The sequence below is a fragment of the Leuciscus leuciscus genome, assembly GCF_965113295.1.
Source record: "Leuciscus leuciscus genome assembly, chromosome: 5".
In the NCBI taxonomy this organism is placed as follows: Eukaryota; Metazoa; Chordata; class Actinopteri; order Cypriniformes; family Leuciscidae; genus Leuciscus; species Leuciscus leuciscus.
In genome coordinates this window covers 21971841-21986999 of record NC_138729.1, presented here as the reverse complement: position 1 = coordinate 21986999, position 15159 = coordinate 21971841, and the positions used below count along the sequence as shown (strand labels likewise).

General features: G+C 37.8%; 1 protein-coding gene across 2 annotated transcripts in view; it reads left to right on the top strand.

The window, feature by feature from the left end:
- The window catches only part of rasa1a (RAS p21 protein activator (GTPase activating protein) 1a), a 55684-nt gene that overhangs the window by 22536 nt on the left and 17989 nt on the right, over positions 1 to 15159 (top strand). For both annotated transcript variants that reach the window (XM_082170000.1, XM_082170001.1), the window contains exons 3-17: positions 635 to 770; positions 960 to 1030; positions 2784 to 2901; positions 3000 to 3031; positions 3578 to 3630; positions 4578 to 4728; positions 5076 to 5154; positions 5243 to 5366; positions 9044 to 9200; positions 9373 to 9460; positions 11073 to 11153; positions 11484 to 11641; positions 11727 to 11803; positions 13577 to 13749; positions 14810 to 14969. In XM_082170000.1, coding sequence (XP_082026126.1) covers positions 635 to 770; positions 960 to 1030; positions 2784 to 2901; positions 3000 to 3031; positions 3578 to 3630; positions 4578 to 4728; positions 5076 to 5154; positions 5243 to 5366; positions 9044 to 9200; positions 9373 to 9460; positions 11073 to 11153; positions 11484 to 11641; positions 11727 to 11803; positions 13577 to 13749; positions 14810 to 14969 — 1658 coding nt within the window. The remainder of the gene's footprint in view (positions 1 to 634; positions 771 to 959; positions 1031 to 2783; positions 2902 to 2999; positions 3032 to 3577; positions 3631 to 4577; positions 4729 to 5075; positions 5155 to 5242; positions 5367 to 9043; positions 9201 to 9372; positions 9461 to 11072; positions 11154 to 11483; positions 11642 to 11726; positions 11804 to 13576; positions 13750 to 14809; positions 14970 to 15159) is intronic.

Genomic DNA, 15159 nt, shown 5'->3' with positions numbered 1-15159 from the left:
CAGGAAGCCAATGAAGGGTCATTCAAACCAGGGTAATGTTAATCACACTTGTGTACACCCAACAGAAGCCTAGCTGCAGCATTTTGTAACATTTTGAAGTCGAGAAATATCAGTAGGTGCCTTTGCTAAGCAATCATGGGCAGCGTTCTCCATGAAGACAATGAAGTTTCAGCAATGGATAAATGGATTTCTAGCCCTTGCATGAGCTCTGCTACTAGATATATTTATGGAGATAAGAAAAAAACCTGCACTGTACAGCTATCATCAGATGTTCGTCCATTTTGGATAAGCTTTCAATGTTGTTATGGAAAGGGTGAAGCTGGTTCTTGTCACATGACCTGCGGTGTGCTTGCGGCAATCTGAAAAGTTGAGTTGTTTTTTTAAGAAACAAGCAATAAACAAACAAACAAAAGTCTTGTAGTAATAAATGTATCTTATTCTCCATGACACATGCTTCTAGTTTCATTCGGTCTACACAACTGCAAGATCTATTGTGCTCCTGTTGAATGTATTTGGTATGACTCAGTCACAGAAGTAAATACTTTATCCCAGTAAATGTCAGTCTAATTCAGTCAGGCATTATCATTTTAATGAAGTAAGGCAAAACACTTTTCTTCTTTGTGTGTGTGTTCAGGATCATTGCGATGTGTGGAGATTACTACATTGGTGGACGACGCTTCTCGTCCCTGTCAGACCTCATTGGTTACTACAGCTATGTGTCTTGCCTACTTAAAGGTGAAAAACTGTCGTCTCCAGTGGCTCCCCCAGAGGTACGGTCAGAACCTCTGACTTTCGAATGACAACGTTTTTTTTTTTTTTTTACTTATTTGTTGCTATATCTAAGGTTGTAGATCCAGAAGCAGGATTGCATTTTGTTAATCTTTGAGTGCTGATCATCATAGCAGTAATATGTGCCATTGTCCTTGTGGTGTTGCAATAACCTCTTATTCTCCTTCCAGCCAGTGGAGGACAGGCGAAGAGTGAGGGCCATACTTCCATACACCAAAGTGCCAGAAACTGATGAGATCAGGTATAAAAACCTTCTTAAAAGTCATCCGATCTCATATTTCACAATCCAGTCTGAAGTGTCTAACTGTGTCCTGCCTGTTAGAGGGAATGGAATTTAAACCCATTTCAGTGTTTGAAACAAAGGCTGCACGATTAATCATATTTTAATTGCAATCATGATTTCTGCTTCTGATTAATTAAGCATTTCTTGCGATATTGGACCAAAAAGAAAACATGCATTTAGTTCATATATTTAGTACTGGTTCGCTTATCATTCACAGTGTCAGTTTTAAGACTGAACCTAAAGATACAAAAGAAAAACAACAAAGAAACTGCTTTTATCTGTTATATTTTTGGACGGAACTTACACCAAACATCCAGAACAATACTGTGTACTGGGCTAAATGCGCTCGTTGAATTTGCATACATATGATGGTATTTTTACCAGCTGAAAACTCACAAAGAGCTTATAAAATGTGTTGTACATAAACGAAGATCTGCTGCAAGGAAACACGGTTCAGAAGCTTGTACTGAACTGTAACGGGCAATGGGGCTCTTATGATGAGGAAAACCTGGCATTCTTGAGCATTCTGTCTTCTTTAGGGTCACATCTTGTGACATCATATCCTGTTTTTGGTTCTCTAAGATGCCTTTGGTCCTTGTTGCGTTCATATTTTAGTCAAAACGCAAGTTCGTTTTTTTAGGGGTTTCGGTCCTCCTGTTTTGTGCGCACCAGGGTTAGAGTGGCACTTATTCAAATAAACCACACTAACAAAGTAATCGAACCAGTTTGTTTTAATTGAACCAAACCTGCCAAGTGTGAACACAACCTTAATGTATATGACAAATATAATAATTCAAGTAACCAGATGAGGTAAAATCCTGCATATAATTTGGCATTCTCTTGATTTGTGCTTGCGTGAAAGTGCAATAATTCTGATAAAATGTAAAAAATACATTTCTCAAATGAGAAAAATCATGATTAATTCAGTACTTCAGTAATACCACTCCATCCATTTCGCCATCCAACTATTTGAGCATGTGTAGTATGAATACAATTCAGACATGCTGCATCCACCATGTGACCTTCAATGTCAGCCTTGTCTCTGTTTCCCACCATTTATGCATAAGATGAATTACCTGTTGCCTTATGCAATATTAAAGTGTCCGTCAGACTTCAGAATGGTGGGTGGATTCTCATTTCACATGCTAAGCAGGCATATTCGGATGCGTGACAGTTCTTGGTGCCTCTAGTAATGAGCTGCTGATTAAAATCACATCCAAAATGTGCAGTGCTGGGCTACTCCAGGACCAGGATTGAGATGGTTCACCTGAGCAGTTGGTTTACATAATCTTCCTCTGTGGTGTTCAGTGGCACTTACAGGAAGCTACCAAAAGTAACTACAGGAAAGCAATTTAGATTGCAAGAAAAGCTGGAAAATCCTGTATAACAGGCTAATTCCCACCCTAAATGTAAGACCCTTTTTAAATAACATTTGGAGCATTTTAAGCCACCAGCAATTTAAAAATATCAAAAAGTATTACTTCCCACAGGGACCCTTCAGTAACTTCGTTATCTGAGAAACAGATGTTTTCTGCCAGTCACATTTATAGTTACTTTTACATTCAAAATGCTGGTTTTCAAAAAGATTATCTGAAAGGATCGAATAACTTTTTATATCCTTATAATATATATTTTTTAAACGATATTTATTGAGAATTATATTGTCATTTCACTCCATTGTTTATTTTTCTACTTTATTGTGTGTGTCAAGTTTTCTCAAAGGAGACATGTTTATCGTTCACAATGGACTGGAGGATGGGTGGATGTGGGTGACCAATGTTCGGACAGAAGAACAGGGCCTTATCGTGGATGATCTTGTGGAGGAGGTGGTAAGTGTCCCTGAGCTTTTGTCCTGTAAATACTCCTTACAAAGATTTAAGTGGTAATTTGCACATTAAATAATTGATTTATTTGAATATATTCACAGGGACGAGAAGAGGATCCGCACGAGGGAAAAATGTAAGTACATATAGTATAAAACAACATCTGTTGCACTTTTAATAGCCCTCCAAACATGGGCACTATTAAAACATTTCTTTTTTTTTTTATACATGGTTAATTTTGAATGGCTGTCAGTGGAGAAACATGATTTTTGCGCTCATAATGGTTCATTTACGACGTGTACCAGCGAAGGTTAATATAATCCTATCCAAATTGACCAGACTAAATTGCTCAGAATCATGAAGCGATTATTTTCTCTGCTGCCATCTTTGTTTAGCTTCACATGTGTATCTCTTCTGCACAGTTTGTTTTAGTTAGTTCAGTGTGCCATGGCAGAAGAAACATCTGTCAGATTCAGAGAGCAATGCTACACTCCTGAGTATGAAAGAGAGGGTTTGAGCCTGAGGCTGTGGATCTGATCAGAGTTGATCCCTTGTGCTGTGACCGTGTTAGACTGCTCTGACTCAGACCTGACTCACAGGGCCTGGGGTGCTGCCCTCTCTGCCCTGCTTACTTGTGTCTCATTTCCTGTTTCCCTTTGTTTTTCCTTTTCTATCTTCATAGCTGGTACCACAGGAAGATCAGCAAACAAGAGGCGTACAACCTGCTAATGACAGGTACATGAGCGAGACATTAAATGCTGGCTATTGCATGTTTGTGTAATGAGCATATTATAAAAAATAAAAAAACTGACAGGTGATTTCAGGTGATGTGCTCAATGCATTTCACTAGCATATGCGTAATTCAAGGAATAGTTCCTTCCAAAATGAAAATTTCGAATTATTTAAAAAATATATATATATTTTTTTTTTTTTTACTTTTCAGTGTTAGTTAAAATGTAATTGTTCATGCTTGTGTCCCTTATATTTACATTTAGATTACCTTTGCATCATTTAATACCCACTTAAAGTTGACAGTTAAAACCTATTAACTGTCATCCCCCTTTTTAACATAGATGTGGAAATGCACAATTCAGACTTAAAGGGTTGTAATTCATGAATGCTTTGGAATACAGACCTAAGATCAGTTGTTGTTTTTTTGTTTTGTTTTTTAATAAAGAAGACACAACAGATTAAAGCACTTCAGAAAGTTTACAGTAAATAAAATATATTGTAATTATCAAGTTATTAAGTGAATATCAAATTTTCATACTGAATGGTCAGTTATCATACATTAGTCTTGTTAGCCAAAATAATTATTGGCCATTCGGTTTATTTACTGATAGATTTGTTGGAGGAACAGACTAAATGGTGATATAACTTCCACTTTTGGGCTAACTATTCCTTTAAATCATGAAATTGCGCATGTATTTAGGACTTTTGATTTATGAACACATTAAATGCATCATAAAAAGGCATTACCGGTATATGCATAATTTGTCATATTTGGCCAGACTCACATGCATTAGCATAGATTACAAACTTTAATATTTGCAAACCTAAAAGGGGCAAATTCATCAAAGATTATTTATTATGTTAAAAGTAGTACAGAATCTGTTATTATTTCATATCTGCTATTTAAATCTACTCAAAAGCACTTCTGACTTTGTTTCTCTGCTGTCCAGTTGGCCAGGTCTGCAGCTTTCTGGTCAGGCCGTCAGACAACACACCAGGCGACTACTCCCTCTTCTTTCGTACCAATGAAAACATCCAAAGGTTCAAGATTAGCCCCACTCCCAACAACCAGTATATGATGGGAGGGCGGTACTATAACAGGTAGGACTGCAGGCAAAGGCTTTAAAGTGCCTTGACATTGCTTGTGTTGCATCTGGCTGAAAATGGCCCCTCGTAACTTAGATCCTGCTCTGATGCACCTTCCCATCTATCAGGACAGCATTAATAACCGTATCTGCTATGCAGTATTAAGCAGTGTTTGCATTAACCTATCATATATAGGTTTGCCTGTCTGAAAGCATTTTATATATTAAACCCTGTCTCGTATATTGTGCCTCAGAGCTGATTTAATTAAAATGTAATACTTTTTTAATTTTGCACACTGTAATGAAAAATCACTCAGCTTTACATCCAGCTGGTCTCTAATTGAATAATGCTCTTCCTGGCAGTGTTGACGATATTATCGAACGTTACCGAAAAGAGCAGATCGTGGAGGGCTACACTCTGAAAGATCCTGTCTCAGTCCAGGTAAATGAAAGGTCATTCCAATAAGCTCAGATATCGCTGAAGATCATCTCAATAACAAGCATAATACCGTGTCTATTTTGCCGTTTAGCAAAAAGAACAAGTCCTCTCAGACGTGGTTGATGGCAGAGAAATATATAACACTATTCGACGGAAAACAAAAGATGCTTTCTACAAAAACATTGTCAAGAAAGGATATCTTCTCTTCAACAAAGGTACCACAGGCTACTTTTTTATGCAGCCGACTGCATCCATTGACTTTTTACTGACTATCAACATATAAGGCTGTTTGACACTCAGTACATTTGTATTCAGTGCTCAGTCTTTCTCAGTGGGTTGATCACGAGAGGATGTGGGTAATTTGTAGCACATAAGCCCCATCTGAGTGTGGTTTTGTCAAACCTTGACAGTCTTTGATCACCTGAGAAACGCTCAGCAAGCCTCTTCATAGACCGCTCAGGATGAGCTACGCAGAACAAAAAGCAAAGCGTTTACCTGAACACATAGAGCTGTCCAGTTCAATGACAGGGGCTTTGCTTAAGAGATTTGGCGCTCTGTGGGGTGTTCTCACTGATCAAAGGGTATGAATCTGAATTACTTCTGGCACCTTGTCTGGTTGGTATTCAACTGTTGTTTGTATTTAATATTCAGGTGGTTTATGTGTACTGAAATCATTTGATCTCAGATCCTGGTTGTATTATACAGGCTCAAATTAAATTGTTACTATTGACGACATAAATAAATGAGTTTAAAGTATTTGCTCAGGCATTGTTGTAAATATACAGTATATGTACCTCAGTGTTCTGCATTTTAAAATGAATTTCACACAGTTCTGATTAGGGCTGCGTTGACAGTATAATTTAATTTAAAGTATAAAATAATTTTAATCAATATTAATTTTAATACACCAATATCAATTCTTAAAGGGGTCATATAATGCCATTTTGTACAAGCTAATATGATTCTTTAGGGTATAAATTAAAAGTTTGTAATATACTTAAATTAAAAATTCTCATTAGTATTGTAAGAAAACACTCATTTTACCTGGTCAAAAACAGCTCTGTTTTCAGCACGCCGTTTAAGTGCATGTGTCTTTAAATGATAATGAGCTTTGCTCACCCCGCCCCTCTGTTCTGTGCGCACACTGTTTGTATCACAATAACACAATAACCATAACGCGGTGTTCATTATAAATGTGGGATTATGAATTATATTGAGAATGACGTACATAGAAAACATGCCGTAATGTACCCTGAGTGTAAACAGCCACATTCATCGTGAAGCGTGCAGCAAGCGATTTGCAAAGATTAATATAAATATTAATATAAAGGTTAATAAAACGTTACACTCACTTCAGTTCTTCTGGAGGGGCAGCAGGAACAAGAATAGTTGGTACCGATCCTATTTTCAGGAGCAGCTTCTTAGCAAAACCAGCTTTACTGACCCTCGTTTGTAAAGCAGTCTGGTGCAAACATGAAAGCATGGACGTTGATCTTGGGGAATCCCCGCGAGGAAATCCCCGCGTCAATGCTTTGAGAATATTCCATCAAAACATCAAAATGACTGCTGTGTTCCTTATTACACCCAAGAACAGAACGCTACAATCGCTTAGACGCCATTCTTCTCCAGCATATCAATGCACTATGATGACGGACAGGGTGGGTCTGTGTTGAAACGCTGCTGTCAATCACAATCGTGGGAGGGGCTTCGTTTTTGTGACGTCAATAAATCGAACGGCTTGATTTCAGAGAGGGTCAAACATATAAGGAGATTTTAAAAAAAACACTGGATGGATTTTTATCATTTTATGATGGTTGTGTACAGGCACTGCCAACACACATTTCAGTACAATCAACTTGTAAAAGTGCATGTACCCCTTTAAATCCCAAGATCAATGTTTTAGTCTATGCTGTTTCATGTTGATGCATAAACAAAAAATAATAATTTGCAGTCCTCCTGCCATCCAATAATAATATTATGCTCTTATGATCTCTTTAATGTGACGTGACTATATAAAGTTTAGGATGTAAATTCAGGAGGAGCATGTTCATCTAATCCAGTCATGTTCCAAGGGGTATATAAGCAGCGCCTTAGTTTACAGTCCCGATGTCGTCACTCAAGCATCCCTCCTTCTCCATCTTAAGCCTACATTTATCTTTCTCTATATTTCTCAAAGTGGGAAGAATCTAAATGCTCAATCTCAATTTAAGAGTAAACTTTTAATAATGGACAGCAAGCCAATCTGTTTACTATGCCATTATGATTACATAATCATCAAGCAAACTAGTGAAAGTGCTTCCGAGTGCATGTTAACTGATCATCTCTTCCTCTTTACTACTAGTTATGGCATGAAATAAACATGAATGAACAAAAGTTACAGTACAGCTTACTGAAATGTATCATGTTTCATGTAATCGCTCAATCAATGTTTCAATGTAAAATCACGTAACGTTGTATTTACCTCAGCCATTCAAAGCTCGTAGCTCATTAGTCAACTAGAAAGAAAATAACTCTAGAGAGCAGCATATTGTTAAATATGTCTTCATTATTTCATGTATGTTTGAATAAATCTGTTGTGAAATCAAGTTATGACAGCCGCTGCTTAAATGTTATACATTGTAGAATGTGGAAACAAACATTTGTTTGTATACAACTTTTGATTGTTGATTTATATCTGAAAATGATAGGGTTTCTGTATAATTTACAACTTCAGTTAAAGGAGACTTTTGTTCCTAAAGAAAAATGTACATGTACTGTAACTGATATATTATATCTAGTGATGCTCCGATCAGCATTTTTGGGGCCGATCACCGATTACCGATCACCAAAATCATGATCTGCCGATTGCCGATCACTGCCGATCACAGAATGGAAATATGATAGAGTCAAGAAAATCTTGAAGAACCACCAATATTTATTTAATTGTAGTTAGAAAACAAGATAACATAAGGCTACTGTAGGCCACCTTTTCCAAATAAGGCACAGTATAATTTTTCAAAACAAAGAGGGGTCAGGCAGACTACAATGGATGTAGTTGAGGAACTAACTAAATAATGACAATGACATTTGAGGTTATTAAAACAGTAAGTCCCGCCCCTCGACTGCCAAAAATAAAAGTGTTCGAGCGAGCAAAATCAGCAGGCGAGAGGAGATCAAGCGCGAGAGTGTGGGGAATGATCATGCGCGCGCGCGAGGGCAGAGATGTCATGCGCCCGCGCAGGGTTTGAATGAGCTCGCGAGTTCCCGTTTCCTCGCGCGTAGATCTGTTATCCTCTCGCGAATGTCATTTACCGCGCGCGCCAGCATCAGTTGTGCGCTCGTTTATAATTGCCATTGAATTGCCGTCATAGGAGAACTCATTTTGCCACTGTTAAGCAAGCTCTGCTCTGCTGTTGTGTTGCCGCGCATGCGGAAAAGTTGCGCGAGTTATTTAGGTCACGTGATCGGCTTTTTTGATCGGCGCTTTTGGGGGTTGCCGATCAAGCTATTTTTTGCCAATATCGGCCGATCATGATCGGCGGCCGATCAATCGGAGCATCACTAATTATATCCAAATGAATAGATCTCAAAATCAGAATTGAATCGAGCTTGTGAATCGAATCGAATCATGAAACCTGTGTCAACACCCCATCCCTAATTCGGATGCATTTTCTTGTTGCCATTCAGCTGTTGTTCGTATTTAGCATTCAGCTAGTTGAATGTGTACTAAAATCTTTTATTATACAGGCTCCCTGTGCAAAAATTTATATGCGTGTCTCATAAAAATGTATGACATAAATAAATCAGGTGTTCTCCCATAGTTTGGTTCCCTTGATCTGAAATGTTTATACCCTTTAAGAAGGTAATGTAATTCTAAAGCATCTTGCTCTCCTTTTCATTTGTACTTCCACAGGTAAGGGCAAGCGCTGGAAGCACTTATACTTCATCCTGGAGGGCAACGACGCTCAGCTTATTTATTTTGAGAGTGAGAAGCGAGCCACCAAACCCAAAGGACTAATCGATCTGAGTGTGTGCTCTGTGTACGGGGTCCACGACAGTCTGTTTGGCAGGTGTGTGATTGAAATGCAACTCAAGCCACTGGGGTCTTTAATTCTGATCATTATTTGATTTCAGATGATTCTTGGTTTGATATGTTGTATGTAATTCAGTTCAATTTGGGGCCAGTGTGCCATTTGCAGATGGACGTTACATGTTTTCTGTTGATGTTATTTTTTTGTCCAGGCCAAACTGTTTCCAGATTGTGATTCAGCACTTTAGTGAGGAGCAGTACATTTTCTACTTTGCTGGAGAGACACCTGAGCAGGCACAGGTACATCTCTTCTACATATATACTACTATTCAAAGGTTTGGGGTTGGGAATATTTTTATGCTCACTAAGGTTGTATTTATTTGATCAAAACTACAAAAAAAAAAAAAAAAAAAAAGTTTATTGGGACAAATAAAGTGTTTTTAATGTAAATTTATCTTGTGCTCACTAAGGCTGCATTCATTTGATCAAAACTACAATAAACAATTGTTTATCAAAACAAAGTTTGAATAAGTATTAAAAGCTTTGGTTTTCAAAGGGTTTAAGTTTGAAATAGTTTTAAGTTTAAAATAGTTTTTAAGCTTAAAGTTTGATGGTTTAGAAAGCAATACAGTCTATAAGAAGATAGATAGATAGATGGATGGATGGATGGATGGATGGATGGATGGATGGATGGATGGATAGATAGATAAAAGCTTAAATGAGTTTAAAGTGCTTCTGGGAATTTAAATTGGTGAAGTTTGATGTTAGACTTAGTTTGAACATATCGTCAATGTAAGTCTATGGGATGTTTATGATTATGATTTTTAATCAGTCTTTGATGAATAGAAAGTTCAGAAGAACAGCATTCATTTGAAATAAAAGTTTTTTTTTTTTTGGTAACTAAGTCTTAAAGGTCCCGTATTATGCCCCTTTTCACAAGATGTAAAATAAGTCTCTGATGTCCCCAGAGTGTGTATGTGAAGTTTCAGCTCAAAATACCCAACAGAACATTTTTTACAGCATGTTTAAATTGTCATTTTTGGGGGCTCAGAAAAACGCGCTGTTTTAGTGTGTGCCCTTTAAATGCAAATAAGCTGCTGCTGGACGACCCAGGGGGCGGAGCTTCATGAGCTCGCGCTCAGTCTGTCAGGACAATTTCATCTCACAGAATGATGATAATATCAGAAACTCTCAGTAACGGTGTTCATTTCGAGTCGGACAATAATGCCTACAGAGTCAGAGTGCTGTATAGAGATGAAACAGGTATAATTTAGTAGTTTAATTACGGTTATTATAACGTATTTGTCATCTGCTTGTATGTATCCATTATTTATTAATAGCCTACAAGTCTGCTGTTTCGGACCAGGTCCGAATGATGATCAAACATATACTGATGAGTTTAATAAAGTTTATTGTACATCACACAAAAGATGAAGCGTCAGTTTTACTTCAGAAAATCACCGTAAGAGCTGAGTAAACACAGTAAGTTATAAGAAGTGCGCAAGTACATTTAACGAATTTCGGTAGAGTTGAGGGAGCATTTCTGTGGGCGGAGGTTAGTCAAAAAACGGTTCTAGTGACGTCATTAAAGAAGGAAGTAGAGGAATGTAGTCCAAACGGGCCGTTCAATGTAGGCGACTTATGTTAAATAAAATATCTCGCTTGGCATTGAACTTTGAGCTTTATAATTTTACAGATATTATTTATGCTCTAACAGCAACATTACACACCAACTAAAGTTTGAAACATGGGATCACGAAGAACGGGACCTTTAACAGTCACTTTTGATCAATTGAATGCATCCTTGCTTGATAATCTTATTGCATCTTCTTATAATTAAATATATTAAAAACATTCTCTCTGTCTACATAAAATGAATCTATTACCAAAATGTTATGTCCTGCATTCACAGGATTGGCTGAAATGCCTACAGACGTTCTGCAATAATCTTAGGAAACCCTTACAGACCACATTCAACAAGCGCTTGCGTCAGGTAAGAGAGAGCAGTCATTGTGTGTGAAATCTCACTGTTTTCATGTGGCTGTGGCTGTCTTTCCCTTAATCATGAAGTCGGGTGTTCAGATGGCTCTGAATGTGCTGTCAGAAGGGGCCACAGCTGAACCGTCTGGATGCTGGTGAGCAGGGGGATGAAAACCCCTTTCAGAGCACCTGATCCCAGTCGAGCCATTTGGGCTAAATCTAAAAAGAACATCGTCATCTTCATTACCACAGGCATATTTTTGGACAAAGTCTGACATCTCATCACTTATTCATTACAGAGCAGGGAAAAATCTAACGTTTGCGTGTCATTCTCTCACCTTAGGTTAGCAGTTTAGTCCTGTATGTGGAGGAAGCCCACAAACTTCCCATCAAACACTTCACCAACCCCTACTGCAACATCTCTCTGAACAGTGTGCAGGTGGCGAAGACTCACCCTAGAGAGGGACAGAACCCTGTGTTCACTGAAGAGTTCATCTTTGAGTGAGTTCATCGTGACTCTCGACTCATTTAGAGCTTTTAAAAGTGTCGCTCGGTTAAGATTCTAATTTCTATTTCTTTCTTGCAGTGACCTGTCAAGCGACATCAACAGATTCGAAATAAGCTTAAGCAACAAGACCAAGAAGAGCAAAGAAAGTGACATCTGTGAGTATCATTATCTGTTCTTTCCCATACAATTATAGTGATGATTATTTTTGATAATACCTCACAGTTGGTCCAAAATTAACACTCTGCAAGTATCAAGTGTGGATAAAAATATGATTGGTTAGACAAATAAAATGTCTTGGTGTTAAGCACTCAAAAATAAAATGTACTTCTTAATCATATTTAAAATTAGGCAGCAAGACATTTATGGATCATGAGCTGTCAAAGGAATATTCCGGAAGCTCCGTCGACAGCATTTGTGGCATAATGTCAGTTACCACAGAAAACTCTTTTTATTTTGGTTCTTGCTGTTATAGTAATACTGAGGGTTTAAAAGCACAAATCTAAAACTTATATTTTTGTTAAAGCACTAATAATTCAATTTAAGTGTATTATTTGAGCTGTACAGTTAGATACACTTTTTGTGATGTTTTATTGACATCATTCCTGTTAAGCCCCTTTCACACAGAGATTCCGGAAAATACACGGATAAAGTGACCCGGGATTTGACCCGGGTTCGTTTGATTTTGGTTCATTCACACTGCCAGTGATTTTCCGGAATCAGAGAGTGCGTTCACACACAACCCGTAAAAATGCCGTAAAGACACGTGACATCGATGTGACTTGTAATGTCTCAGCAGCGTCTTAAGTTTGCTTATGAGCTGCGATCTCTCTCTCTCTCTCTCGAGAAACCACGCTTGTGCATTTTTTTTCTCTGATTCGATCATAAAATTGCGCTTTACGTACCGTTTCACAGCTGATGAACGATCCCGCGCTTCAGCGTCATCACTACGACACGGCATTATTACGGCTTTTGTTCACACAGCGCGCGTTCCGGGACTGAACACGGCAATGTTACTAGGTCCCGACCCGGCATCGATCCCGGCATAAATCCCGGGTCGAGTTTGCGTTCACACAGAAGGCGCTCTGGCAATTTGCCGGGTTCAAAGCGCTGTGTGAAAGGGGCTTTAGTGGACTTTCTGGTATCCTTATATATAGACTTTCTGGTATCCTTATATATATACTGTACATTACCGTTCAAAAGTTTGGGGTCTCTTATGCTCACAAAGGCTGTATTTATTTGATCAAAAATACAGTAAAAACAGTTATATTGTTTTATTAATAAATTGTATTACAATATAAAATAGCTGTTTTCAATTTTAATATTCTTTAAAATGTAATTTATTCCTAAAGATGTATTTTCAGCATCGTTACTTCAGTGTTCAGTGTCACATGATCCTTCAGAAATCATTCTAATATGCTGATTTGGTGCTCAAGAAACATTTATTAATATTATTAATGTTGAAAACAGCTGTGCTAATATTTTTGTGAAAACTAGTACGTTGTTTTTTTGGTGATTATTTGATTAATAGAAAGTTCAAAAGAAAGCTATTTATTTGAAATAGAAATCTGAAATAGATATGCATCCTTGCTGAATAGAAATATTATTTTTATTTTTTATCAGCGGTAGTGTATTTAATATAATTTTGATGTTTATTGTCTGGTGCTGTGCATATTGTTGTAACCTTGATTTTTTTTTTTTTTTTTTTTTTTTTTTTTTTTTATCCGAGTTATTATCAGATATTGTGTATGGTAATTGTCAGCATGTCACAGATGCTCCATACATAGATCTTAGTTTTTGCTGAACCTGCAACATTCCTTTAATCCCTCCGTTCTTTTTTCCTTGCACAAGTGCGCCCTCTGCTGGCACTTTGTAGAGCAAAGCACGACTACTGCTCTTCTCTAATTTGTTTCTCTTCTGTATGTGTTCAGTGTTCATGCGTTGCCAGCTGAGCAAGCTGCAGAGGGGGCAAATGATCGATGAGTGGTTTCCTCTGAGCTCCTATGTGCCGCTGAAGGGAATCGAACCAGGCTCGCTCCGCGTAAGAGTGCGATTCTCCATGGAGAAGATCATGCCTGAGGAAGAGTACAGTGAATTCAAAGAAGTGAGTGTGCACATGGTCATTTTTTACACACAGATGGGGATGTGGCTTTGTAGTTAACCATACAGGGGTGCGTTTCCGTAAAACGATTCAACTCGCTGGTTAACTCCCATAGTACGATGCATCGTTAAAGAAATCATCTAGCTAGTTTCCCGAAACCGTATTGTCGCAAAGTGTTCGTTCAACCACGTTGGTGGTTCTTCTTATTTTAATTAATCTGTTTGTCATCGAATTAATGATAGATGTTTTGCCATAAATTATGGACATTATATCTGAGGACTATTTCTCATGAATTTTCATATTCCAAATAAAAGATACAGATTGTACTGAATGACAGCTTGCTTATTTTGCTCTCAAGATAGGAATTTATTAAGTCAACCTGTCATCAAAACTAGAAACTATGCTTGTAACCACAGGTCGAGAGCCGTCGTTCAGACCACACAACTTTGCGATGCTGTTTGCGAGTGTTCGTTAGAACTAGGGTTTCGGGGAAACCGACTCGTTGAACTATGCTGATAATGACGGAACTTGCGACCATATAGTTTGCTAAAGATGCTTTCGGGAAACGCACCCCATGCTGGTTTCAAAAAGAATTAAAACAATTTAACTTTTTCTTTTTTTTTTTTACTTTGCTAGATTCCCAGCTAACAGGGAACATTCTCAGAGCTTTGGCTTCCGTTCTAAAGTTATAAACAAAGATTCTTCCAATAACATTAATAGGATGTTTGTTTAAAATTGTTCACAAAATGTTAGTATTATTTATACATTATTCATGTTTTTCCCAAAAAAATGTTTTAGTTCGATCTTCGTTCAGAATGTCCAAAGAACATTCAAAAGTAACCTTCCCATAATGTTTGCAAAAAGATGAAATTGAATGTTACCTTCATATTCGCTTAACCAAGAAAAAAAAAATTATAATTCAAATTGTTTTTAAAACTGGATGTTTTGAACATTCAGAAATAATGTTTTCAGGACTTATCGTGAATGTTAGAAACATATTCTTAGAACATTAGTTTTTTAATAAAGCATCTTTTGCTGACATGATCCCGCTGTCCGTCCCCAGCTCATCCTGCAGAAAGACTATCATGTGATCTATGCGTTGGCTCACGTTTGTGGGCAGGACCGCACCCTGCTGGCCAGCATCCTGCTCCGGATCTTAAGACACGAGCGGGCCGAAGCTCCCTTACTGAGGACGTTGAATGACAGAGAAATTAATATGGAGGGTAGGGCTCTCTCTTTGTATTATTCAAAGTTCAGTATTCAACCACAAACAGATGTCACAGCTGCATCGAGGCTGGGCAGCTTCCCTCAGGCTTGTTCATCATGTTTTAGTTATAGAACAAAGCTTCAGTTTTGCTTGTGCGTTTTACACAGTTCTTCTTTTCGAGCAGTGAACAATTGTTCATTTAAACT